At 37.4% G+C, this 26759-nt stretch overlaps 1 protein-coding gene across 3 annotated transcripts in view; it reads right to left on the bottom strand.

Annotated features, from left to right (window-relative positions):
• PLEKHH2 (pleckstrin homology, MyTH4 and FERM domain containing H2) overlaps positions 1–26759 on the bottom strand; it is a 126071-nt gene that overhangs the window by 72271 nt on the left and 27041 nt on the right. Inside the window, exons 3-6 of one of the 3 annotated variants that reach the window (XM_069071598.1) lie at positions 17862–17924; positions 10148–10297; positions 5878–5961; positions 5119–5200 (exon numbers count right to left, since the gene is read on the bottom strand). In XM_069071598.1, coding sequence (XP_068927699.1) covers positions 5119–5200; positions 5878–5961; positions 10148–10297; positions 17862–17924 — 379 coding nt within the window. The other 2 variants (XM_069071599.1, XM_069071600.1) reach the window with 2 other exon arrangements.

Here is a 26759-nt window from a genome sequence, read left to right as displayed (position 1 = left end):
TGATTAATAAATGCTCTATTTATCTATCGGTCTTTATAAGAAAAGTTTCCAATTAATTTATATCTTTGCTCTGGGAGAACCCCCAGAAGTCTGATTAACTTAAACATACATTGGTAATAACTTAATGTAGTCAAGATGGTACCACAAGTCATGTAGATATTTTAATTGTGATTATTTAAATCATCAAAGAATCATAGATTTAGAGCTGGAAAGGGCCTTCTATGTCACCTAGCCCAACTCCTCATTTTACAGTTGTAGAAACTGAGGCAAAGAATGATCAAGGAGCTTGGCCAAGGTCACACAGGTAGTAAGTGCTGGAGCCATGAAATCCAAGACCCTTTCCATTGTTCCACATGCCTTCATAGAGATAGTTCTTACACACACAAACACACGTATACATATATATGTGTGTGTATTGTAACAAAGACTATAGCTTTTGCTTTAAAAAAACACAATATTGACTGGATCAGGAGTTCTATCCTGTCTTCCTTGCGTTTAGGAAGGGTACTTTAAGTAGAATACTGCATATACTATCAGACATGGTCAGTGTATTGATTGATTTTGCTCAAATATTTTTTATTTGTTTTTCACTCTATTATAGGGGATAGCTTGCTAGGTAAGTGAGAGGGGGAACACATATATTCAGAAATAAATGTAATATGTAAAAATGATGTCAAAAAGAAAATTTTAAAAAAAGTGATGAGAATGAAAAAGATGTGTGGTTGTGTAATACTTGCATTTTACACTGAAGTTGCATCTTGAGAATGAAAAAAAGGACTGAATTAGTGAATGTTCTCAAAATAAGTTAATATTTGTAAAGGAAGGGTACTTTAGACCAAACGGGGTCTAAATTTTTAATAGCTACCAATGTTACCTGGTGGATAACTACCAGAAATGGAAGTAAAACATCTTAGAATGAAATAATCAGCATTTAAGAGCATCTCTATCAAATCTAGTTCATTTAAGTAATAGCAAATGGCATATTCACCCCTTGAAATTTAACCCTGGAATCTTAAGCCAAACATTGGATCAAATGCTTTCCATCATGTGGGTAGAATATAAAGACCAATAGATAAACAGAGTGTTTATTAAGCACTTATTATGGGTTTGACACTGTACTAAGTACTGGAACAAATACAAAGAAAATGTCAGCTCCTGCCCTGAGGGTGGGGAGGAGCTAGCCCATAAAAGGGCAGGAGGAAAATATATACACACATGCATACATATCTGGGTACATGTATGTATATGTATGTGTATGTATATGTCTTCCTATGTGCTCATCATACTAGAACTCATATATCCAAATCAGTGATTTGCTCAATTACCTATACATACCCTGTCCACAGTTCTGCATTGCTGAAAACCTGTTTGCAATGCTTTCCACCTAATTTCATCATGTCTGAAACCAAACTCAACATTTTACTTAGTCCTTCCTGACTTTCCTATTTCTATCAATGGAATCAGCATCATCTTAGTCACCAAAGTTAGAAAATTCTGAGTCATTTTTTACTTCTGTCTCTCCCTCAGCCCCACATTCATTCTTTTTTCTCCATTTCCACTGCAACCACCTTTCCTGAACTATTGCAATAGCTTCTAATTGGTCTCCTTATCTACAGTTTCTGCCTTCCTCCAATACATCCTACACACTGTTGCCAGATTAAGCTTCTTACAGTGGAACTCTAATTATATTATACCTTACTGAAAAACCTTCAGTGGCTACTCATTAATCACTGAATAAAGCATAAATTCCTCTATCTGGCATTCAAGGTCATCCATAATTTGTACCCAGCAAAGGGCACCATATCTTCTCATTCTTTGAATCCCATATGGTATCTAGCTCAGCACATTCATTCATTCGTTCATTAAACAAATGCTCACTAAGTACTAGGTGGCAAGGCATCTTGCTAGATACTGAAAATACAATGAAAAAATGAAATAATCCTGGCACAAGGAATCTACATTCTATTATACATAGAACAGACACACAACATGTATACAATAAAAATATCTTAATTAATACAAGGTCATCTCATGGAAGAAACTGCTAATAACTTGGTTTATTAGGAAAGGTATCATTTAAAAGGAGGAGGATTTTGAACGAAGCTAAAGATTCCACAAGGCAGAAATGAGGCAAGAGTGTATTCCAGACATTGCAGACATGAGTAGAAAAGGTACAAAGGAAGGACTTGGAATGTTATGTATGGGGAAAAGCTAGGAAATCAGTATGACTGGAAGAGAGTAGCTAGAGAGGAATAACCTGAAATAAGGTGGCAAAGGTAAGTGAAAGTGAAATTTTATGTGGAAAGGGGAAAGAGAGCAGGTAGGAGGGGGATGACAGGTTGAAGATTTCATATATCTATGTCTATATCTATAGAATAGCTCTATCTATCTCTATCTATCTATGGAGAGAGAGGGAGAGACAGAGACAGAGACAGAGAGAGACAGAGAGGGGGAGAGAGAGAGAGAGAGAGAGAGAGAGAGAGAGAGAGAGAGAGAGAGAGAGAGAGAGAGAGAGAGAGAGAGAGAGAGAGAGTTGGACTTAAGGTCAGGAAGATAGGAGTTCGGATTGAATGTCAGATACTTTCTAGCTGTATTGTGGCCTTAGGCAAGTTATTCCCACCATCTCAAACTCAGTTTCCTCATCTATAAAATGTGGATGAAAATTGTATCTGTTGTGAGGATCAAATGAAATAACATAAAATGCTTTTCAGACCTTAAAGCACTATATAAATGCTAGTTACTATCTAAATTCTAATTTTTATCTTAGAATCAATGGATTAATTAAAAATTAATTAATTAAAAATCCACTGAGGATTTTCAGAGGGAGATGGTCAAACCTATGTTTTATGAATAACTACTCAACTGAGTGAAGAATAGATTGGAGAGAGGAGAAAATAGATGCAGGAATATTCTGTCAACTAAGTGGACAGAGTTCCAGGTCTGGAGTCAGGAAGATTCATGTTCAAATCTGGTCTCAGACACTTACTAGCTGTATGACCCTGGGCAAGTCACTTAACTCCATTTGCCTCAGTTTCCTCATCTGTAAAATGAGCTGGAGAAGGAAATAGCAAAACACTCCAATACCTTTACCAAGAAAACCTCAAAAGAGATCATGAAGAGTTGGACATGACTAAAAACGACTGAACAACAAAGCATTTGCTATGTATCAATCACTGTGCTAAGTGCTTGAGTTACAAATACAAACAAAAAGATAGTGCCAGCCTCAAGAAGCTTATATTTTAGTTGGGGGTGGGGGGAGAATGACATAAAAGGGAGTTGAAAAGCAGGGAAGTAGAGGAAACTACCTGTATAAGGGCATGGTGTTGCTAGATGTTATAGAAGCAGAATAGTCAAGACTTGACAACTGGCTGGATATGGGAAAGGGAAGGCTCCAGGATGACTTCGAGATTGCAAATCTGGTTTACTAGAAGGATAATGTTATCACCAACAAGTCTGGGTAGGTTTAGAAGAAGGAGGAGTTTTGGTAGAAATATAATGAGCTTTGTTTCAGACTTACTCAATTTGGGATACTGTAATGGGAATGCAAATTTGGAAGATCTTCCCTGCCCCTAGGCTAGAATGCACCTGAAGCCTGGGGAGGGAGACTTGTTTTTCAGTAGATACTTCTTGATTGGCCAGTGAGTCAATAAGGTTGTTACATTCTCTGAGCCAGGAGAAGGCTATATAAGCCCTGATGTGTAGCTTTGTTTTGGGACTCACTTTGAGAAGTGTTCTGTGATTTGATCTGAATTCTGGGAAGCCATTGTTGAGAGTCCCCCGGCTTTGAAAAAACCCAGATGTGGAAACCCAGATGTTGACTGGGTATGGATGTAATGGTTGGACAGTTTGGAAAGCTGTCTACTTGATCTTTAATGTCTTGATAATTCTGTCTGTATATTTTGAAGTTTGGGGTGCTGACCTTTTTCCCCTGAACAAGGTAAACGATATATGTCTGACTGATTAAAGTAAGCTTGTTAACCCATTTTGAGTTGCTTTCCTTTAACAAAGCAGATCCAAGAACCTATATGGGCAGCAAACCCTGAGGACGTGCTTGGGGTGCTTGCTGCTACAGATACCTATGGGATATCCATGTGGAGGTTTTCTAAGTAATATGGGACTAGGGTTGAGGAGAGACATTAGAGGTAGATATGGGGTTGTGGGAGTCTTCTAGCCAGAAACTATCTCTAGACCAGTGGTGGGGAATCTGTGGCCTCAAGGCCACATATGACCCTCTAGGTCCTCAAGAGTGGCCCTTTGGATTCTGTCAGGCCATGCTTGAGGACCTAGTTTCAGGACCACATGCGGCTTTGAGGCAGCAGGTTCCCCACCCCAGAGACCCATGGGAGACAACAATTTAGGAAGGGAGAGAGTATAGAAGAGATAGAAGAGAGCTCCGTATAAGACCTTGAGAGATACCCATTTTAACTGGATGGAAGGAAAGGAGAGGAGGAAGAGGAAGAGAAGGACAAAAAGGAGGAGGAAGAGGAAAAAAAGGAGGAGGAGGAGGAAGAAGAAGAGGAGGATAAACAAGCAAAGAGCCTGAAGAATGGTCAGAAAGGCAGAAGGAAAGCCAAGAGAGAGCAATGTCATGGAGGCCAAGAGAAGATGAGTAAATACTGGTTCTGTTGAATTGATTGTAGTAGTAGGATTGATTGATGGTAGTAAATCTTCCTCCCTCCTTAGTGATGGATTTAATTTTAAGAAATAGCCAAAAGTCACTGAGAGGCAAGTCTGGTATATGAGGCAAGTGCTCAAGCAGGATAATTTTCCATCCAAAACTGAGGTGCTGCTATAAAGGAATAAAAGCAATTTTCTTACATGGCTCACAAATTAGTGTGAAGGCAATTCCAAAAGAAAATCTCGAGAAGTGTTTTGAACAAGTGGTGGTATCTTTGGAGCATGGGTAGAGACTCTCTAAACAACTACATTGAAAAGCAATATTCAGTTCAATGCAAGAGCTTGGGTTCATTTTTTTTCAAAAAGTTTATTCTCATATTTGATGGTTATATTTCATTCAGTGTTCATTTTGTCTAAAAGGTGCATAAGAATGAAAACAAGAATTCTTTATACCCACATACACCCAAACTCAACTACCTTACTTAAAAAAAAGCCATGTACCTTGCAGTTTTGCTTGTATTGTTCTTATTTCTTCAATTTGGTTTTGGTTGATCAAACGAAGGTTCTGATTTTCCAATTCCAGCTAAAAGTACACAATGTAATTCAGTTCTAATCGGGTAACATTTCTAAAATGAACTTGTAGATTACATACTTAGATAACATAGGTGCCTCATTACTCTTAGCCTAGATCAAAGTAAGCAAAGGCAAAAAATGAAAGCCAACCAATTTATCAGGTGAAATTGATCAGCACAGACTGTCAACTTAGAAAATTATGGCCTCAGATAATTTATTTAATTTATTCCCCCCTCAAGTAGATTTATCTCCATGATCCAGATAATTGCCCTTCCTCTCCACTTGACTGTACCTCTATGAACATGGACATTTTAAAATTACTCCAAATAGTACTGAAAGGATTTTTACCACTTAATTTATCATATAAGCTAAACATTTTCTGATATTTAGATGTGTAAAACATCAATATCATATTATATACTTAAAAGTTCCATAATTCTTGTAAATTTTATTTATAATTAACTCATTAGGATTTTGAAATTTCTAATGACAACTTGTCATATATATACGTTCGATATTATTATTTTTTAATTCAGGAGAAGCCAATGAAATTTAGTCTTGCCTTCACAAATTTACCAAAAGACAGCAGCACCACCAACTGACCAGAATTTTATATTTCATTCAGAATCATCCCATTTTTTTCTGTGACTTATCTCTTCAAAAGAAGCAAAAATGAAAGCTAAATACCTCTTGTAGTTTGACTGTCACCCATTCTTTAATCTTGGCTGCTTTCTCTTCTATTATCCTGGCTTCTTGTATTCTGATTTGTTTCTGAAATCACATTAGCAATTCATCAATGAGATGAAAACACAAATGTTCCAATCTAGGAAGTAATAGAAAAAATTAGACTGAGGAGCCTTGGTTTGGATTTCCAATTCTGTCACTATTTAGCTGGTAGACTCTGGATGAGTCATCCAACCTCTCAGAGTCTCAGTTTCTTAATCTATAAAATGGGAATAATATTTGTAGTACCTACCTTCACAGGATTGTTATGGGAGAATGCATGATAAACCACAAAATGTGAATAGTTTTTATTCATATCATAAGCGGTGTACTTTGATCCTCTCTTTACTGGTGATAGAGCAATTATATATTTTTTGGAGAATGGAGAATGTTAATAATACATTCACAATAATTTCTGGTAGATTGATTTGCAAAATGTTTTTTATCAGTCATTTTAACCTATTTCCTTTTGTCTTGTGTATGCATGTATATACATACATACCTACATTTACATATATACATATAAAAATACCTTTCTATATCACACATATACATGTTCATATAGATGTGTGTGATATAGATAGATGGATATATGTATAAGTGTGAATATATGAATATATCATATTGATCTACATAATATACATATATAGGTATGTAGATATGATAAGATAGATGTGAATATACACATGTATATTCATGTACACGTGTATATGTATGTACGTATATATGTAATGAGGGTGATGTGGGGAATTTCCTGATTTGCTGGATAGAGGTACCTCCCACTGGATGGGGAATGGGCTCTGGTTCCTTTATGTAGGTAGGACCTGTTCTGATCCTTTACTAAAGGGCCTTGTTGAAATGACACAGCAGTTCCTAATTGGTCACAAGTGATGGATGATGGCGTCAAAGATGATTGATCATAGAGTCAGGAGGAACTGAGGACAAACAGGCCACTCCCCTTTATTTACAGCAGAGGGCTTGGGGGAGGGGGGTGAAGAGAAGGGAATTTCTCTCATTTCCTTTTCCCCAGCAGCAATGGGCAGCTACAAGTCCATGAAATGCCCTCCCTCCTTATTTCTGCCTCCTGGCTTCTCTGGCTCCCTTCAAGTCCCAGCTAAAACCCTATCTTCCTTAGGAAGCCTTTTTTTTTTTTTTTTTTGCTTTTTGGAGGGCAATTGGGGTTAAGTGACTTGCCCAAGGTCACACGGCTAGTAAGTGTGTCAAGTGTCTGAGGCTGGATTTGAACTCAGGTCCTCCTGACTCCAGGGCCAGTGCTCTACTCAGTTTACCACCTAGCCGCCCCAAGGAAGCCATTCTTTTTTTTTTTTTTTAAGCAATCAGGGTTAAGTAACTTGCTCAAGGTTACACGGCCAGTTATTTCTGGGTGTGGTGCTAAGTATCTGAGTCCAGGATTCGATCTCCAGGTCATCCCAACACTGGAGCCAGTGCTCTTACTCGCTGAGCCACCTGGCCTCCCCTTAAGGAAGCCATTCTTGATCCCTCTTAATGCTGATACCTTTCCTCTGTTAATTATTTCCTATTTATCCTGTCTATGTCTTGTTTGTACATAGTTATTTTCATGTTGTCTCCTCCAATAGACTGTGAGCTCCCTCAGAACAGACTCCCTTTTTCCATTTTTTCATATCCCCAGCACTAAGCAGCCTGGCACATAGTGGGCACTTTATTGACTAAATGACTGACATGGAAGACTATGTGCTTCCTAGACTATCTTGAGGTCTTAGCTTCATTTTTCTTTTTTGCTTGGGTTCAGATCCCACTTTTGATACTACCTACCTATATGACCCTGAAGCAAGTCACTGACCTTCCTGGGCCTCAAATTCCTCATCTGTAGAATGAGAAAGTTTGATTAGATGGCCTCTGAGGTCCCTTTCATTCCTAAATCTATGGGCATGATTAATGTAACTGCTACCTGCTAAACTGATAACCCACCAAAGTCAGTGGGAAATTTAGGTTCTAGGTGCCACATTTTGGGGGAGAGCATTGATAAACAGGAAAATCCAGAGTACATTAATTGGTGTGCTAAAGGGACAACAGAGCATGCCATCAACTGAAGAAATTTTATTCTGGAAAAGACGGGGAGGGGGGGTGGGTCATGATATCTGCATTAAAAGTATTTGCAGACTTGTCATGTGGAAAAGGGATTAACCTGGAAAGTAGAGCTAGGAGCAATGAGTGGGAGTTACAGAAAGGCAGATTTATTTTTAATTTAGGGGGGAAAAATCCTCTTTTTTATTTTTTAACAATTAGAGCTCTCCCCAAAGATGAAATGAGTTCCCTCAGGATGTTAGGGGGGACAGCCAGAAAAAAAGCATTCACTTCAAGTCTGGGACTTTAACTGGGTAAGTAGGTTCTAGAACTGAAACATCTAGCAATCTAGAACTAAAACTAAAGACCAAAGGCTAGACATCCAGAGAATGATGCAGCATCTCATCACATCCAGACAGAGCTGAGGCATACGGACACATATGTAAGCACACACTGCCTCCCCTCTTCCCTTGTTCTATCTCCTTCTCTAGGTGTGTGTGTGTGTGTCTGTGTGTGTGTGTGTGTGTGTTTGTGTGTGTGACAGAGAGAGAGAGACTTGGAAGAAAAGATTCAAGAGAGGGAGAACTAAGAAATACTAAGGTCGAAAGCCCACATTTTTGAACAAGGGAGTAGGATGGGTTTTCAGACTTCTGCAAACTTTCTTCTTTGTTTATTATTTTAACCCACAGCATGTTTCCCTGAAGTGCTTAGTAGTAAAACTCTCACAACACAAGTGAGGATTGTATGCTGTTTTCAGGGCACAGAGCAGAAGAAAATTCTTGTGTCCTCACCTACAGGCAAAGCTTGGAAGCTTAGGAAACCCATATAAGGGGGAGAGGAAGCAGAAGTGAGCCAAGGTCTGGGGTTTTCTGGTAAAAGAAAAATGGGAATCTGTAGCACCACAAAGGCTAAAAACAAAACAAAAAAACTGAATGTCAAGTCTATTTTCAAACTAATCCCTTTACTGCCTCCATATTGCCAAGAAAGGCAAAAAAGTGAGAAGAGGTAGTCAAGAAACAAATCGGAAATAAAAACATACATAACTATTTCTAGATACAATAAGAACTACTCTCACCACAAATTCAGAAATGAAACTACCACATTTGAAAGAAAAGTAAACCATTTTGGAAGTTCCTTAAAGAAAGACTAGTTTTGAGAAATATTCAAAAAGTAATACAGAAAAGGAGCAACTTTATTCTTTTAGGTAATAAAATTTTAAAGTCAGTGAACTGAAAAAAATTATCATCCAAACGATATCAATCTTTAATGTGATTTTCTTTAAATGCAAACACAAGCAAACAAAACCAATATCAACATAACAGATGTTCACTACAAACATAAGTAATGAAGAACATGTTCTGTTACCTTTCCAATTTCTTAATGGATCACAGATTTCAAGATGGAAGGGGTCTCAAAGGACATGGGGCCATAAGACCATAGCTATATAACAGGCCTGAACAACCTGTAGTCTGCGGACAGTAGGCATGCCAAAGGATTTTGGGCTTTAATGAAAAATGTAGAGGATGTCTTCCTCTACATACTTCAAAGGCTGCCCGAAATCCTTTGGCATGCTGTAAGAAATCATCTAATAGCCCCCACAAATTCCCCACTCCCCACCATTTTTCTTATGGGGAATCTGTGGCCCAGAGAAAGTGAAGGGACTTACCCAAGGGACTCACACAGGTAGCAAGTGGCAGAGAACCCAGGTTCTCTGAATACAAATCCCTCATTCTTTACAAAATGTTTCCATGAAGTAGCACTTTGGTACTATAATTTAGAAGTGAAAATCCAAAACAAAAGTTTGTTTCAGAAACAAACATTTCTATAAAAAAGGTCTATAATAATAAATGTTTTCTTCTTTAAATTTTTTTTCTTCTTTTAGAAAAAAAACACAATCAGAAACCCTCAAACTTATGAAGTTTCTCTGCATTCAATGTGTGTTTGGTATTATCTTCAGGCTGCCCCAAACTTAAGAACAAGAAAATCCCATTTTCCTTAAAATGCTGTTTTTAATCATATTTGCTAAACTTTCACTGGCTGAAATCAGACCCATCATTTCTAATCCCAGTTTTCTCACCAGCATGTAAAAAGGCACACAGGTTTCTTCTTTCCCGTTCTTGGTGACTGTGTATAAAGAAATTCATTCATCTATACCAGACATTTGGATGATAGAATTTTGATTGCTAACCTGTTCTTCAAGTTGGAGTTCCAAGTTCTGTATGACATCATCCTTTTCCTGGAGCAGAGTCTCCAGATCTTGACACTTTTTATATAATCTGGTTTCAGCTTCACTCGTTTGAATATTAGCTGCTTTTAATTTCTCCTCCATAGCCTGTACCTAATTAAGGTGAAACACGAAAGATTTTACTTGGACTTAACACCCATATGTATATAAGATGATATATATATAATATATATGATCATTATATTAATATATAATATAATTATATATTATAATTATGTTAATATATTATACATATGATTACAATAAAGGTCCCTATTGCATTACACTTTTAATCTTGCTCTGACATGCAAATGGTTAATAATAACAAAAATAGTAATAAAGGCTATCATTTCTCTAGCACTTTAAAGTTTGCAAAGCACTTTACCTAAGATAACTCATTGGATCCTCAAAAGATCCCTATGGGATAGATATTATTATTATATATTATTATTCCTATTTCACAGATGAAAGAAACTGAGATACATAGAGGGTAAGTGACTTGCCCAGAACTACATGTATAAATAAATGTCTGTGGTAGGATATGAACTCAGGTCTTCCTGATTCCAAGTCCCACACTCTATCCACTGTAACACCTAATGGTTCCCAAAAAGTACTTCAAAGATACATGACTTCCATGTGGGTATAGATCACAATCATTCTATACTTTCTCATCTACAATTCTTATCCATATCCCTTCATAAATCTTCTACAGAATATGCATTCAAAGGACTGGAGGACCTTCCTCTGGTTCTTTCCCTATTTTAAAGGGTGCCAGTAAAGCTCTTGGGATCTCTCTGTCTCTCCGTGACTGGCCCATGTGCTTTTCCAGTCATACATAAAGGGACAATCATAACAAAAAAGAACTTGGTGAACTTCTATATACTTAACCCTACTACTAAAATCTTTACAAAATGAAATTATTTTTGCACTATGTAAGAGCATATCTTGAAGTAGACTTCTGTCTTACAGAATTCTCATGATTACCGTGGCACCGAAAATACACATAACTTTTTCCCCTAAACATTCTGGAAAGACAAAAATGATGTTTTCTGAGCATTGTCCTAATTTATTCACCATTTTAAAGGATAAAAAATAGAAAATAGAAAAAAGTTAAACAATGAATAGTTTGGGGGAAAGACAAGATTGTTAATTCATTAGTTGAATTAATAAAATAAGTGGCTAGATCTGTTCAACAGCAGGAAGATTATACAAACAAAACAGAGGAAATAAAAGGAAAGAAGCTAAAAAGTCAAACATGAAAGAAACATAAGGTAAAAAGGAAGGAGATAAAGCCCAAATCAAAGTATAGTTTTGGCCTTAGTGAAGGTATCAAAGATTGTAGATTCCATCTAGATTTTCCCCCAGTGTCCTATCTGATTACATTGAATACCTGGGAAGACCATGTATCTATTTGCTTATGATTTGTGCCTACTCATATTGTGTGGTTTTGTGGTCATGTATGTGTGCCCTCTGTCCTTCTCCTAACCTATGATTTTTATGGGCTGAAGATGAGTCCCAGTGAGAAAACTCCCTCTACCAATGACTTAGAGTCTTTGCGAGCTACCTGAAGGACTGAGAACTTTAGTAATGTGCCCAGATTCACACAGCCAAGACATCAATTGAATTCCACAAGTATTTATTAAGCACTTGCTACATGCGGGAACAATCATTCTGCAAGTAATTTTAAAATTAAAATGTTACAATTTCTATCCCTTTTGTTTCTCACTTCCTTTTCAGCATTTCTAAGATAATAAACTTCATCTTCCTCTAACACCAAATAATGGGAAAAATCAAAGCCTTGGGAATTGGGAAGGGGAAATGGAGAAAGATTCCAAATACTATAAATGATCTCAAAAGAATACAAGTAAGAAACTGACAAATATAGGAGAGTAAACTAAAACAGAGAGGAAAGAGTTGCCCTTAGATGTTTATCTGTAAAGTGATATGGGAATATGATGTTTGAAGTTTAGGGGACTGAAATGTAGAGGGAAGAGAAAATATAAACTACCCTGGGGAAAGAAGAGGCATGGTAGAGAGTAAAAGCAAAGAACCTCAAAAAAAAGCAATAAAAAACTACCTGTGGAAAATAAAATGAAAGATGTCCCTACTCAAGGTTCAAAAAATGTTTGGCAATTGGCTTCCTGAGGCTTACACGAGACAGGGAACTTGGGTTATTTTAGTTTTACAGCATGAATGCCACCTTTCATCCATGGGCTCTCTGCAAATGTGAATTCATCTCACAAGCCAAAGAAAAAGGTTCTATTGAAATGCCTACCCATAAGGCTGTATAACTTTCATAATAAAAGAATGAAGGAAAAGGAAACTAAGAGAAAAACATATTCCAATATCGATACTCTTAAGATTTCAACTGTTAATCCTGGGTTGAATATCATTTTGTCCAATCCTTTCACTGTCCAGATAAGAAAGCCCAGGTGTAGAGAGAGAAAGTGATTTAACAAATGTCACAAAAGTAAATGGGAGAACTATGATCTGAAACCAGGTCTTTTAAATCCAAATTCAAAGCTCTGTGTGCTATGTCACAATGCCCATGTTGTGAGTTCAGCAGCACTAAAGTCAACCACTTTTAGTTAGCTACTTTCTGCCAGTGTGACTTAAGACAATGGGAGATGAAACACAATCTTCTCTTAGCCTATGAAAACCAAAGTAAGGTCTAAGATGACGAAGCCAGCCCCATCTAGGGTATTCTCCAGCTATGGTGGTAAAGCAAGAGGAATTCGCTCAAAGCCTTAAGGATAAACAGTAGCAGAAAAACCTGAAGTAAATGGGTACAGAGTGAATAGAATCACATTTAATGCTTGACATGAAGAAATCGGGTTGCCATGTAAAATTACCCAGTCTGTGACACTGCAAGATTTGCCCTTAGAAATAACCACTCCAGATGTATATAAGCTGTTATTGAGAGGGATAGATAGATATCTATATCTGTATCTGTATCTGTATCTATCTATTAGGGATAAGAATAAATTAGGAATCCCAACTTTTGATAAGCTGGTTATGAAGTATGTGGTTTCTGTTCCAGACAAGGCTACAAATGAAGTCTTCTTCACACATATTTTTCAGGCCAGACCAAAGCCTTCAGAGACATAAACAATCTTTCATACCATTGCCTGGAGCAAAGAAAATCCTCTATAAGAATGGCTCTTACTTTCTCAAGAAGAGGAAGAGGCCATGGGTTACAGATCACCAGGCCTGCCTCTTACAGAGTTCCATACCATTCCATGTTCCAAAAAGTCTGGATATCAGGGCATTCTGAGAAATTGGCCAGGGGGAGGGGGAAGCATTTTTGGATATGCTATCAGAATTACAGCAAGCAAAGAAAACTCAGTTCGATTAATTTTTGCTGGGCCTGAATTGCATAGTTTTCTAAATGATTCAGAACTTGTATAAAGTAAAATCCAAATTGTAAGTTAAATCATTTCCCAGTCAGGAAAGACCCTTTGGGCAGGGAGTATAAGCCCTTTGCCTCCTGTTGCCTTCTACTCTTCTACAGCTAGCTCAGGTAACAGTTGCATCTATCCTTTCATTCAACCAATTAACAAGCTGTTTAAATGTCTATCATGCCAGGCATTGAGCTCTCAACATAGGCCTTCACTGTTTAGCTGACCCTAGAACACCTTGTTGCTACTCCCTTTCCTAGAGTTTTCTAAGCAGGTTTCAAGGTCTACCATGATCATAGTTCTATTTTCCCTCTGGAGGCTGTACTAATGAAGGAAACAGAGAATTAGGGTTAGGGTTATCCCTACTCTCCTTATGGATTAACATGCATAATCAAAAATTCACTATATTTTTCAAGCAAATGGTGATAAGGCATACCCTATGTGCAAATAGCAAAAAAATATGAATATAAAGACTTATAATTATCTCAACATGTAAACTGCATTTAATCGAGTTTTCAACTCTAGATTATTTTCTATTTAAGAATTACTGAAAGCTCATGACCCATTCCAATCACATTTTGATCACTATTTTTTTTTGTGCAAATTACTCTAGGATTTATACAAGGAGGAGACCAGGATACTTCTCAGTTAGGGGATAAAAGAATCAAGTGTTATATAAAACAGGTTTCCATAAAATATGAGATAGAATATGCTAAAGTAATATGGTATTCTGGGTCACAGGGCTCTTAAAACTCTTATTGTGTATCATCAGTGACTATAGGAAGGGAAAGGAGAAGCTGAGATAAAAGGAAAAAGAAAAACTGAATGGGAAAAAAGAAAAAGGAGAGGGGGGGAAGTAGCCCCAGACAGGTTCTAGGTGGCTGACAGGAAGGAGGAAGCCCAAAGCAATAAGGACAGCCAAGGTGTACCTGGGAGATGAGTAGCCCTGAAATAATAATGAAAAAGCATCACCCACTTGATAGTTTGCCTAGGATTAATCTTGCCTGGTATCAGATCAATCAAAGGGTATGTGCTCTATCCTTAGGAAGCTTAAGGTGCTCCCAGGGCTTCAGTCACTCCAGTGTAAGTTTCTCATTACATCCTCTGTGTTTCTCTTAACCCTCCTGTTAACGTTGGTGAACAGCAGTCCTGCATGGTGATAAAGACTGACCTTATCACTGTTTCTTGAACACATCTTTCACTTTGCTCATATTATTCTCTGTGTCTGGAGTGTTTGGCATCTGCTGAAATCCTTTGAGTCCCTGAAGATTTAGTACAAAGACCACCTCTTCCATGAAGCCTTCTCTGTTCCCTCTGGGGGTGGGAGTCCTTGGCACTTTGGTTTGTATTTCCATTGGAACTTAAGCTCCTGGAGAACAAGCCCAACTTTCTGCCTTTCTTTGTATCACTATCTGGCATTTAGTAGGAGCTTTAAAAAAATATACTGACTGCTTTGCAAACTTTAAAATGCTATGTAAGTGTATATCATTATTGTTATCATTCTTATTTGTGTTGCTATCTTAATTACAAATTCCTTTAGGGGAGGACACTTCTTATGCATTTCTGGAGTTGCCTTAGCTCCCAGAGCAGAGATTTGTGTATAGAACTTTATAAATGTTTGTTGAATTTGAATCATTAAAATCTCACTGGCAAAACATATGATCTTCTATGCCTATGGAGCACTTGGAGAGAGTGTGCTTATTAATAAACATGGGGAAAACATAAAAAGCCAGAATGGGGCCAAACCAGTTTTAGCTGTCCACTGTTTTAAGCCTTGAAACATTCCTCCATTGTTCACATAAATAAAGTTGTTCAAATTTCAGATGTGGGTCACTGAGAAAGGACAAGATGAATTTGAGTAACAGATAGGCCCCAGTCCCACGGGCACTGTTAAAGATACAGCAAAATGTTCAGTCACTATAAATCATTAACATTTATTCAGTGCTGCAAAGGCCAATAACCTGAAACAGCTCATACTTTGTATTTCCTGTTAGCTTTAAAATTCCATTTAGGGCAATGAAGGAAAAGAATCCCTGCTAGTACATAACTTTGCTTATTCAAATGTTGTTTGAAGAGAAGTTATTGCAAAGAAGTTTTTCGATCTCTGACATAGCTTTGAGAAAAAAGTTTTCATTAGGGCTATGTATTTGAAACCACCAGTGCTAGGGAATTGTTGCTCAGAAATGAAGCACAAGGAATTTGAGGCTGGGTTGCAGAGAAAAACTTTACATTTGACACCTAAAGGTTAAGCTTTAGCTGACAAGTTCTCACTGCATGAACTTTTCAAGGGAAGGAGTGGCAGGCCGTTTTTAACTATTGAAGTTGGTTTCCCTTGGTGTGAAGTTAGGGATGCCTTTCAATAAAATCCGCTGAAGAACAGGAAAAAAAAATTGAGGTAGGTAAGCAAAAAAAAATAACTTAATTGAATCTTCTTATGTTTTAGAGAAAGAAGCAATTGTGAGCTACATTTGAAATTAAAAACATGGAACAAAAAATTCTTAAATTAACATGATTAAAAAAAGTCTTTTGACTTTTAGTGTGGGTTGTAAAAAGTGAGAAAAGAATTAAGAAGCAGGGAAAGAATGGGGAAGAGACGGACAGAGACAATCAGAGAAAAACAGGAATCAAAAGCAGAATAATAACTAGGATGGGAAAGCTGGAGTTTTTTCCCTGGAACATCTAAATGTATAAGGCACAAAAAACGTTTAATATATTTTTATTCATAGCTTTTTTACATTGCCTAGATTCCCCTATACCTCTCTCCCCTGCCTTCCAAAGTTCCATAACTTATAAACACTTAAAAAAAAAAGACAAGACAAGAAAAAATTCATCAGAACTGGTCCATACATTGAAAATATCTGACATTATACACAATGTTTCACCCCCACATCCTTGGGTGCCTCTGCAGAGAAGTGAGGGAGGTGTCTTTTTATATCTGTGCCATGGAACCAATCATGTTTTCTGTAATTTTTTTTTGCTTTTTTTTTTTTTGGAGGGGGATTTGGAGGCAGGGCAATTAGGGTTAAGTGACTTGCCCAAGGTCACATGTCTAGTACGTGTTAAGTGTCTGTGGCTGGATTTGAACTCAAGTCCTCCTGACTTCAGGGCCGGTGCTCTATTCACTTTGCCACCTAGCCACCCCTGTGTTCTCTGTAATTTTAAGACACACACAAACATAAAATGATTATTTTAAACGATTGTGCCATTTAAAATTTTTGTTACATTTACATCTTGACTTTCACTCTTTCATCAGTGTGGAAAGAGCACAGGACCTACTTAGTAAGAATAATTAAGTCCCTGTGGCTTGTCACAGCATTGTTTGGAGTTCCTATGCCTTTCAAAGTTATTTTTCTTTATAATGTTGTCCTTGTAGAAATTATTCTGGTATGGTAGGCTTCATCCTCTAGCAGCATGAGGGAGGTGCTATAGTTCCTAAAGTGAAATCTCACCAAACTCTCTTAGGTTTCTGTTTTCCCCCCATGAGACACTATCCTAGAATCCAGGGGTGGGGAATCTGCAGCCTCAGGGTCACATGTGGTTCTCTAGGTTTCTCACTTCTGCTTGAATGTCTTACAAATAAAAATATGTGTAAGAGAAAGTTTAAGATCCATCTGTTTACTATATCCTTTAGTTAAGTTCACATTTTATCTTTCTGGGACAAAGAAGTATCAAGAACTATTAAAGTTCCTATTTACTGGTTTGTCTTTTTTTTTTAAATTTCTCTAAACAACCCAATGATACAAAAATGTGGATAGCAGTTCTTTTTGTATAAAGAATTGAAAACTGCGGCAGCTAGGTGGTGTAGTGAATAGAGCACTGGCCCTGGAGTCAGGAGAACCTGAGTTCAAATATGACCTCAGACACTTAACACAAAACTAGCCGTGTGGCCTTGGGCAAGTCACTTAACCTCAATTGCCCTGCCTTCCCTCCTCCAAAAAGCAAAAAAAAAAAAAAAAAAAAAAGATACTTTAAAAGAAAAGCAAGCTATACATAAGAAAGATTTCCAGTTTCCTATAGAACTCACTTTTTCTATTCTACTATGTATATACAAACACCCATTTTATTTTATGTTTAAGTTCAAAATAAAAAAATTTAAAATCCCTTTGCCCTTATTAAATTTATGTTGTTATAATATAGAATCAAATTTTTACAAATAGTAGAGATGCACAGGGTATAAAAGAGAGATGAGAATCAGCCTCATCATTTCATATGAATGATTTTTTACATTTTAATTATTAATAGTAGTAGTAATTAAACATTTTAAAATATTTAAACTGTACCTGTTGAAAAGCTCTTTCTGCTTGACGGTTTGAATCAATAACTTGTCTCTCCAACTGCTGCATCTATAGGTCAAGGGAGGAGAAATCAAACATTAAATTCCCAATCCTCTTCTAGAAATGGGCTAAAAAATTCCTTAAGTTCCAACCATGTCATAAATTGACTTAGAAGTATGTAATGTGATTAATCATATGTTAAAAGGTCTAAAATAAATTTATTTAAGATTATTTCTGTATTCCAAAAAGTTTTAAATGAATACACAGTTAAATTATTATGAACAAATTTTTAAAATTAATATTTAGCAATAATAATGCCTAACATTTTTAAGACTCACAAATCTTTAAATACATTTTTTCACATGATTCTAACAACAATCCTGCAAGCTGGGTGCTATAAGGCATTATCCCCATTTTACAAATGAGAAAACTGAGGCTCAGAGAGTCTAAATGATTTGCCCATGGTCACATACCGTAGTTAGTGACAGAAGCAGGACTTGAACTTGAGTCTTTCCTGATTTCACACTGGATAATCCTGATGAGGAAGAGCTTTGGGGAGTATATTTCTTCTCTTCACAAATGTAGCTCCTGAGCCCCCATCAGTATGTTTCTCATTTAACAAATCAGTCAAGTTGACACCATTAACTCTTAATTAGAACCATTTACTAAACAGAGGGCAGTGCAAGAATAATTAAAACATAATATTCCAGAAATAAATGTAGGATAAACTCTCCCACCAACGCTCACAGTGACCATGAGGAAAAATGGGCATAAAATTATAAAACCATTACATGAGAAGGGAATACATATTCACAATGCAACTCACAAGTGGGCCGTGAGTCTTGACGTTTATTGTCCCATTCAGGAACAGTCTAAACAACGATTGTACATAGGTATAGTTACTCCTTTTCTCAAGCTCTATTCTCCTACTGGAAAAGACAGCTCCTCGGCTGGGTTCTACCCACCACTGTTCTTCTGTGCTCCTGAGGTAGTGTTGAGTTCATTCAGCAAAACAGAACTCTCAACCAGGGACCTGCAAAATTTTCCCACATCCAAGCTGAGCTTTGAAGTTTCGACTTCTCAGGCAGTGGACAGCAAGGCAAAGAAAGGTGAAAGTAAAATCTTTTCTCTCCAAACCACCCTGCCCAGTAGTACAGCTTTTCCTCCAATCCATTCTGTCCAGTAGTAGATGAAAGAATAGATTCTTAAGCTCTATTTCCTCAAAAGATTCAGCTCTGGGAATTCTTCTCAAACCCATGTGGCGGTGATAGTAGTCAACCGTCCTTTGGGAACCCAACCTGGGAGTACAAGTGTCCATTTGGGGGACTGAACCCAGAGGAGGCACTACAGTTACCTGGTTAACTTCTACTGAAACCATCAGCTGAGGATATTAGGGAGAGGAATTTCTTAATTAATTTCTCCCCCTTCCATCCAGTTCTAAAACCATGAACCATGCTCAAACCAACTCTGTTGCAGTTCCTGGATGGGGTGTGTCAATAGTAATTCCTACGGTCCTAGTTACCACCACTGTAGCTTTTTAGAGCGAAATTTTCTTTTCTAGTCACTACTCCCCTATGTGTGTTGTCTTCTTTATTATTAAAAAGTAAGCTCCTTGAGGGCAGGGGATGGCTTTGCTTTTCCTAGTACTGAGGACAGAGCAAGCATATAAAAAGTACTTCATAAGTTTTCTGGTTCATTTATTTGTTCATGTAAGTTATGAAATATTTTGCTGACCAAGGAATCAAATATTTTATTTCTCAAATATTTGAAAGGTTGTCTTATGAAAAAAGGATTTGCCTCATTATTCTTGGCCCCTGAAAGCTTTAAGTAATTACCTATTATTTAAATCTTCAAGAGGCACTTGGATGACTATTGGTGGGCAAGGGGTATCTTTACAGAAAGAACTCGTGGCTTACATAGGAGCTAGGTATGGAATTTGAAGGATACCCAATCCTATTGGCAGTATCCTTGCCATCCTGATCACCTGTTTTGTTTATTTGAGCAAGATTTTTCCTTGGGGCCTGTATTGAAGGGCATGTTCTCCAAGACCACTTCCAAGGCCTCAACCAACTTTTTGATCTTATGATTCTATGCATATGCAAGTTATTGTCCTCTTACCAACAAATAAGCTGATGTGTATAATGTTAAATAGTCACAAAGAGAAAAAATATAACCATATAAAATCTAGAGAAGAAAAGAGAAATGCTTGTTCAGCTACTAATCAAAATGGTTCATCTGAAATATTGTCCCCAAAGTAAAGCCAGAGAAATGACCCAATACTAAATGTTTTCTCTCTCACAGAAACCTAATTAAACTCAAATCCCACAACAATGAATAGGCCTAAAGGTCCAGGAATAGAAGCCTTAAGTAATATTTTCTGATATAAACTTTTTGTTCCAGCAAAAAAGAGATATGATTACAAGAATTCCTCTCATATTAGCCTACAAAGTTTACTTAAGAGCTTCTGAATACACTTGAGAAATGTCCAAATTGTCTGGAGTTACGCAAAAGAATAATGAAGCTCTAACTCACAATTAATTGGAAATTCACATTTTTGGTATTTAGCAGTAACCACATAAAAGGTCATTATTTTTGTTTAAAGTTCCAAACACCAAAAGGGAGGGGGAATGTGGAGGAGAACATCTTAATACAGGGATTTGTTTTGCTTGACTATGCAAATTTGTGCCTAGGATTTTTTTCTCTCTTCCTTCTTTTCCTGTGTTCCATTGTTATTTCCTTCCTTCCTTTTCTTTTCTTTCTTCCTTCTTTTCCTTATTTCTTTCTTTTCCCTAGTATGGAATGAGGAAGGTGGGAGAGAGAATTGATCATTGAAAAATTACAATGTAATTATTTTTTTAAAGTAGGCCATTTAAAAACTTACTGTGATGACTGACAACTAATACTAAATATAAGTGAATTATACCATATAACTCTCGTGTCAGGTATTGCCTCCTGATTAAAAGGTCCAGGTACTTTTGTGAAGATGTTTTACTTTCTAACTCATCTCACCTCATAGTATCAAAGAGTTGGGAGGCCTCTCCATGGCCATCAGTCAATGTATCTGCTATTACGAAGCTGTCAACACAGAAGCATCCAGCCTTTGCTTGGAGACCTCCACCAAGGGAGAATTACTACTTCTCAAGACAACCCCTTCCCCCTAGTTCTGCCCTGCCTCTTCCACATAAGAGCCCTTGAAATGCCAGAAAATCACTTTTCCTCTCTAGCCTAAACATTCCCACTTCCTCTAGGGCTCATATGACATGTTGTTAAGGCCATTCAGCTTTATGATTGCCTTCCTCTGCCTGTCCCTCTGCTTATCAATGTTCCTAAAATATGTTGCCCAGCACAGAACACGGCCCTCTAGATATGGTCTTACCAGAACAAAGTAGAATAGGAATACAGCCAACTTAGTCCTGGAAACTCTGCCTCTCAGTATGACATAGCTTATTTAGAAACAGGAAGCAAGGTGGGATGGTGTGGGACTTGGAATCAGCAAGAACTGGATTCAAATCCTTTCTAGGATATTTTTTAGCTTGGGCAAATCATCTAATCTCCCTATCTCAGCTTCATCATCTGTAAAATTGGGGTAAAAATAGCATCTTCCCAGGGTTATTGTGAGGATCAGATACATGTGAAGGGCTTCACAGATCTTAAAGCTATGTAAATACAGTTATTATTACTGTTATTACAATGATAATATTATGAGGCAGCTGGATAGCATAGTCAATAGAGCACTAGGCCTAGAATCAGGAATATCTGATTTCAAATTTGGCCTCAACCACCTGCTAGCTATGTGATCCTGGGCAAATGATTTAATCTCTGTCTCAGTTCACTCATCTGTAAAATGGGGATAATAATAATATATAATAACTCCTAGGGTTATTGTGAGGATTAAATGAGATAACAATTTCAATGCACTCAGTACAGTGCTTGACCCATAGTAAACACTATATACATGTTATTATTACTACCATATCATATTGTTGAGTCATATAAATGAATGAAAAAGCATTTATTAGGCTTATATGTTGATTTTATAGTCCAGTATCTTGACTTCCATCCCCCTATCTTTTTCAGGCAAACTTATGTCTAATCAAGCCAGCCCCTGCCCTGAAGGAGCTTACTTTCTAGCCTTTTTTTTTTGGACGGGGGAGGGCAGGGCACTTGGGGTTAAGTGACTTGCCCAAGGTCATATGACTAATAAGTGTTAAGTGTCTAAGGCTGTATTTGAACTTAGATCCTCCTGACTTCAGGGCTGGTGCTCTATTCACTGTGCCACCTAGCTGCCTCAGGAACTTACTTTCTAATAAACAAGACAACACACATAGAGGAATAGTGACTAGAAAAGAAAGCTTTGCTCTAGAAAGCTACAGGGGATGGTAACTAGGGTCATAGGAGTGCCTATTGACACACCCCATCCAGGAATTGGAACAGAGTTGGTTTGATCATGGTTCATGGTTTCAGAACTGAACAGGGAGGGGAGGAAAAGGTAAATAAGATGCAGCAAGTCAGTTGGCAAAGCTATGGAAGAGAGAGCCAGAGAGTTGATGAATCATAGCTGGGGCTTTCCTAAAATTATAGTTCAGGAAAATAGTCCTCTCTCTCAAAATCAGAATAAGAGATATGCTTGAACTTCTATCTGCTTCCCAGAGCAGTCAGATGTCCAAAGTTAGCAGCTTGGAGGCCACAAAGCACAAGGGACAGAAGTAGGAGTATGCTGGAACCAGCTCATACAAACTGAAGAGAGTTGACTGTTCAATTTTCAGTGGCAGCATTTATATACCTTACTGCAAATTAGGACATGATTATTGTTCTGTTGATTCTCAAGACTTAATAAAAGAATGGAGAAAACGTTAAGAATAAAGATTAAAGAGGCAGAGTCAAGATGGCGGAGTAGAAGCAGGACCTCTGAGAGGCTCCGGCTTCCACCTTCCCCAAACAATGTAAAAAGGGGACTCAACAAACTTTGGAGCTACGAGAACCCACAAAATGACACAGAGAAGCTAACCTCCCTCTGAGGACAGCCCAGCAGGCCAGCAAGAATTGGCCAGCCCAGTGCTCTGGAAGCCGAGCCCAGGCAGGAATGGAATAGAGGACTTTCAAGCATTCTTGCTGAAAAAACCAGAGTTGAACAGAAAATTTGACATTCAGATACAAGAAGCAAGAGAAGCATGAGAAGGTAAACAGGGAAAAGAAATCATAAGGAACTTATCAAAGTTGAACTATTAACATTCCTACTTGGAAAAACAATAATTGTAACTTATGAAACTTTTCTCAGTAGTTGAAGGGAATAGAAATATATATATATGTCCATATATGAGAGTATATGGGCATATGAATACATATGTGAATGTGTGTATATATGTTTACAGGTATACATAGATAGAGGGCACAGGACCAATTTAACAGGAAGGGATGATACTTAAAAGGTGAAATTAAGAGGTGAGAGAGGAATATAATGAGAGGAGATGGAGAGAGACAGAATGGGGTAAACTATCTCATATAGAAGAGGCAAGGGAAAATGGTTACAATGGAGGGGAAGAATAAGAAGGCAAAAGGGAATGGGTCAACCTTATTCTCATTGAATTTCATTGAATTTGGCTTAGAGAGGGAATGACATACACACTAAATAGGGTATCTCACCCTACAGGAGAGTATGGGGAAAGGGGATGAGAGAGGGGCGATGATGGAAGGGAGGGCAGGGTGGGGGGAGGGAAGTTGGAAGCACCCACTTTTGAAAAGGGACGGGATCAAAGTAGAGAATAGAACAAGTGGGAGGTGGTATAGGAGGGAGGGAAATATAGTCAGTCCTTTACAATATATTTACTATGTTATTGTTTTGCATTAGCCACACATGTACAACCTATACTAAACTGCTTATCTTCCCAGTAAGGGTGGGTGACAAGGGAGGCAGGGAATGAATCTGGAATTCAAAGTTTTAAAACCAAATGTTTAAACATATATATATACATATATATGTATATATATACACACTATTATTACTACTATTTTACATGTAATTGGGAAATAAGTTATACAGGTACTGGGGCATAGAGATCCACCATGCCCTACTGGAAAAGTCAAAAACGGGTATAGGAGAAAATATGGGAGAGAGCATATTGGAGGAGAGGATATCCTGTGGGACTGCTATTTTGGGGTAGTGGGTAGGGGGAAAATGGGGAGAAAATTAGTAACTCAAAATCTGGCAGAAATGAATGATGTAAATCAGAAGTGTGTAAAGCATTTGAAAAATAAATAAATAAATACGATTAAAGTTAAAAGTGTGTCATACTTTTTTCATTTTTACTTTTGGAGAGCCAGTTGTTAAATATTCACTAATACACTGCTCTTTGACACTACTAAGTACAATGATTGACTCTTTAACTTCCATTTAAGCTCTTAGTCCTCATAATTGTATGTATATATACAATTATAGTGTCACAAAGAGTCACTTGATTACTGAATGTAAATATAATATTTGAATGCAAAAATAAGTGATTCTTCTGAAGAACTACAGTGATCAAACATACCTAAATGAAAAGATCATCTGAATATTATTGTTTGAAACCTTTCCCTTCCTGAATCCCCTCTCACCATTTGCTGTCTGGATGATTTATGCATTTTTGTATTTGGTAGAATTCAATTCAACAAACACTAAGTTTCCTGGGTCACTTTAAAGGGGATATGGTAACCCTTATGGACACATAGTAGGTGCTTAATACATGTCTCTTGATTTTGATTTGATGTTTGATAGAATGCCTTCTCTATTTTTGAGAACAATTGAGAAAGAGAGAGAGAGAGAGAGAGAGAGAGAGAGAGAGAGAGAGAGAGAGAGAGAGAGAGAGAGAGAGAGAGAGAGAGAGAGAAAAGCCAGCCAGCCAGCCAGACAGACAGACAGACAGACAGACAGACAGACAGACAGACAGATAGATAGATAGATAGATAGATAGATAGATAGATAGATAAATAAGATACCTGATAGAATTAATTTGTAAATCTCCATGGACATGGCAGATATTTTTCCAATGTGAGATTATCTATGGCTTATTAAATCTCTCTTTCTGAATTCTAATTAGGTTATTTCCTCTTTTGTTAATGTTGGCATTTTATATTTTTGTACATATCCAATTTTTTGCTTTTGTTGCCATATATAAATCTGATCTCACACAATTACTAACTCTGTGACCCTAGGTAAATCATTTGACATCTCTTAGCCTCAGTTTTCTCATCTGTAAAATGGAGATAATAATAGCACCTATTACCTAGGGTTGTTGTGAAGGAGAAAAAAGAGATTTTTAAAGGTGCTTTGCAAACCTTAAAGTGCTACATAAATGCTAGCTATCATTTTAATATAATTTGGTACAATAATATCTGATAATTTAAAAAATTTTCTCTCTTATTGATAACTTCTTACTTTTCATTTTGTTAATTTGGATTTAATCTTCTTTTTTAAAAAACAAATTATTTGATTGTCTATTGACATTTTTGGTTTAAATTATGCTCTAATGAAATGTTTCCTGTCCCGAATTTGGAACATGGCGGCTAATCCTTCATCATTTCATGTTAGGATTTTTATTTCTAATGCCTCAAACTTCTGCTGCTAAAACTGATGCTGGCTGGTCTGAAATAGTCTTGGCAAAGTCAGTGTTCCACAGAAATCTTTCAAAGAAGTAACAAGCAATTAGTACTGTGTTTCAGGTTAGCCTTTCTTCCTAAAAGAAAACAGACTCTAACATTCAACTTAGGCAGACCACGAGGCCACAGAATATTGTATTTTAACCATCCACTGAATCTACTTAGGTGGTTAAATCACAAATCTTTGTTTTCCCCACCCAGGTGTTTTCTTCCTTAGAATTTTAGGCTTGGGGTAGAAAGGGGCCATAGACATTATCTAGGTCAGCCTCTTTGTTTCATAAATGAGGAAAGTGAAGCCCTCAGAGATGACCTAATGTCCCTAAATTGGGATTTGAACCGAGGTCCTTCAGCTCCAAATCCCAGAAATCTTTCTACTGCAGCATATTGACTTCCCATGTCTCATATTTGTCCTCTATTATTCGATAAACACTACTAAGTGCTGAGGATACAAAGAAACATAAAAGACTGTTTTGACTTTCAATAGACCCCTAGTCCAATGGGGGAAACAACAGAGAGACAACTACGTACAGACAAACTGTATAAAAGATGCACTGGAAGTAATAGAGGGAAGGCCCTACCTAGAATTAAAGGGATTGAGAAAGGATTTGTGTTGAAGGTGGGATTTTATCTGGGACTTAAAGGAAGTCAGGAGGTCAAAAGTCAGGAGGGAGAGAATTCCAGGCATGAGGTACAGCCATTGAAGATGCCTGGAGTTGGGAGATGAACTGTCTTGATTGAGGAACAGTAAGGTCAGAAGAGTATGAAGGGGTAGGGGCTGAGTTAGTGTGAGGTGTAAGAAGACTGGAAAGGTGGAGGCAGGGCAGGTTATAAAGGGCTCTGAAGGCAAGCAGAGCATTTGATGTTTGTTCCTAGAGGTGATAAGAAGCCACTGGAGTTGATTGAGGGGGTAAGGGGTGACATGGTCAGATCTATACTTTAGGAAGACTACTTTGACAGTTATGCATAGCACAGTACCTGGAACGTAGTAGATGCTTAATAAATATCTACTGATTTGATAGTGATTTTGATCTGATATTGATAGAATACTCTCTCTGTTTTTGAGAGAGATAGAGAGACAGAAGGGGGAGAGAAGAGAGAAATATGAATGGGAGGAAGAGGAAAGAGAAAAGAGAGAGAAGAGAGGGAAAGAAAAGAGAGAGAGAATGAATGAATGAATGAATGAATTGTGGCAGGAAGGAGAATGTTTTGCATTGTGTAAAGTGGGGGTAAAACAATATGCTAATCTATCCACATTTTCTCAACTAGTGA

This window comes from Petaurus breviceps, unplaced genomic scaffold (assembly GCF_028583685.1).
Source record: "Petaurus breviceps papuanus isolate PSGF00001 unplaced genomic scaffold, PetGlider_PUasm1.0 90842, whole genome shotgun sequence".
In the NCBI taxonomy this organism is placed as follows: Eukaryota; Metazoa; Chordata; class Mammalia; order Diprotodontia; family Petauridae; genus Petaurus; species Petaurus breviceps.
This window is presented reverse-complemented; position numbering and strand designations above follow the sequence as displayed.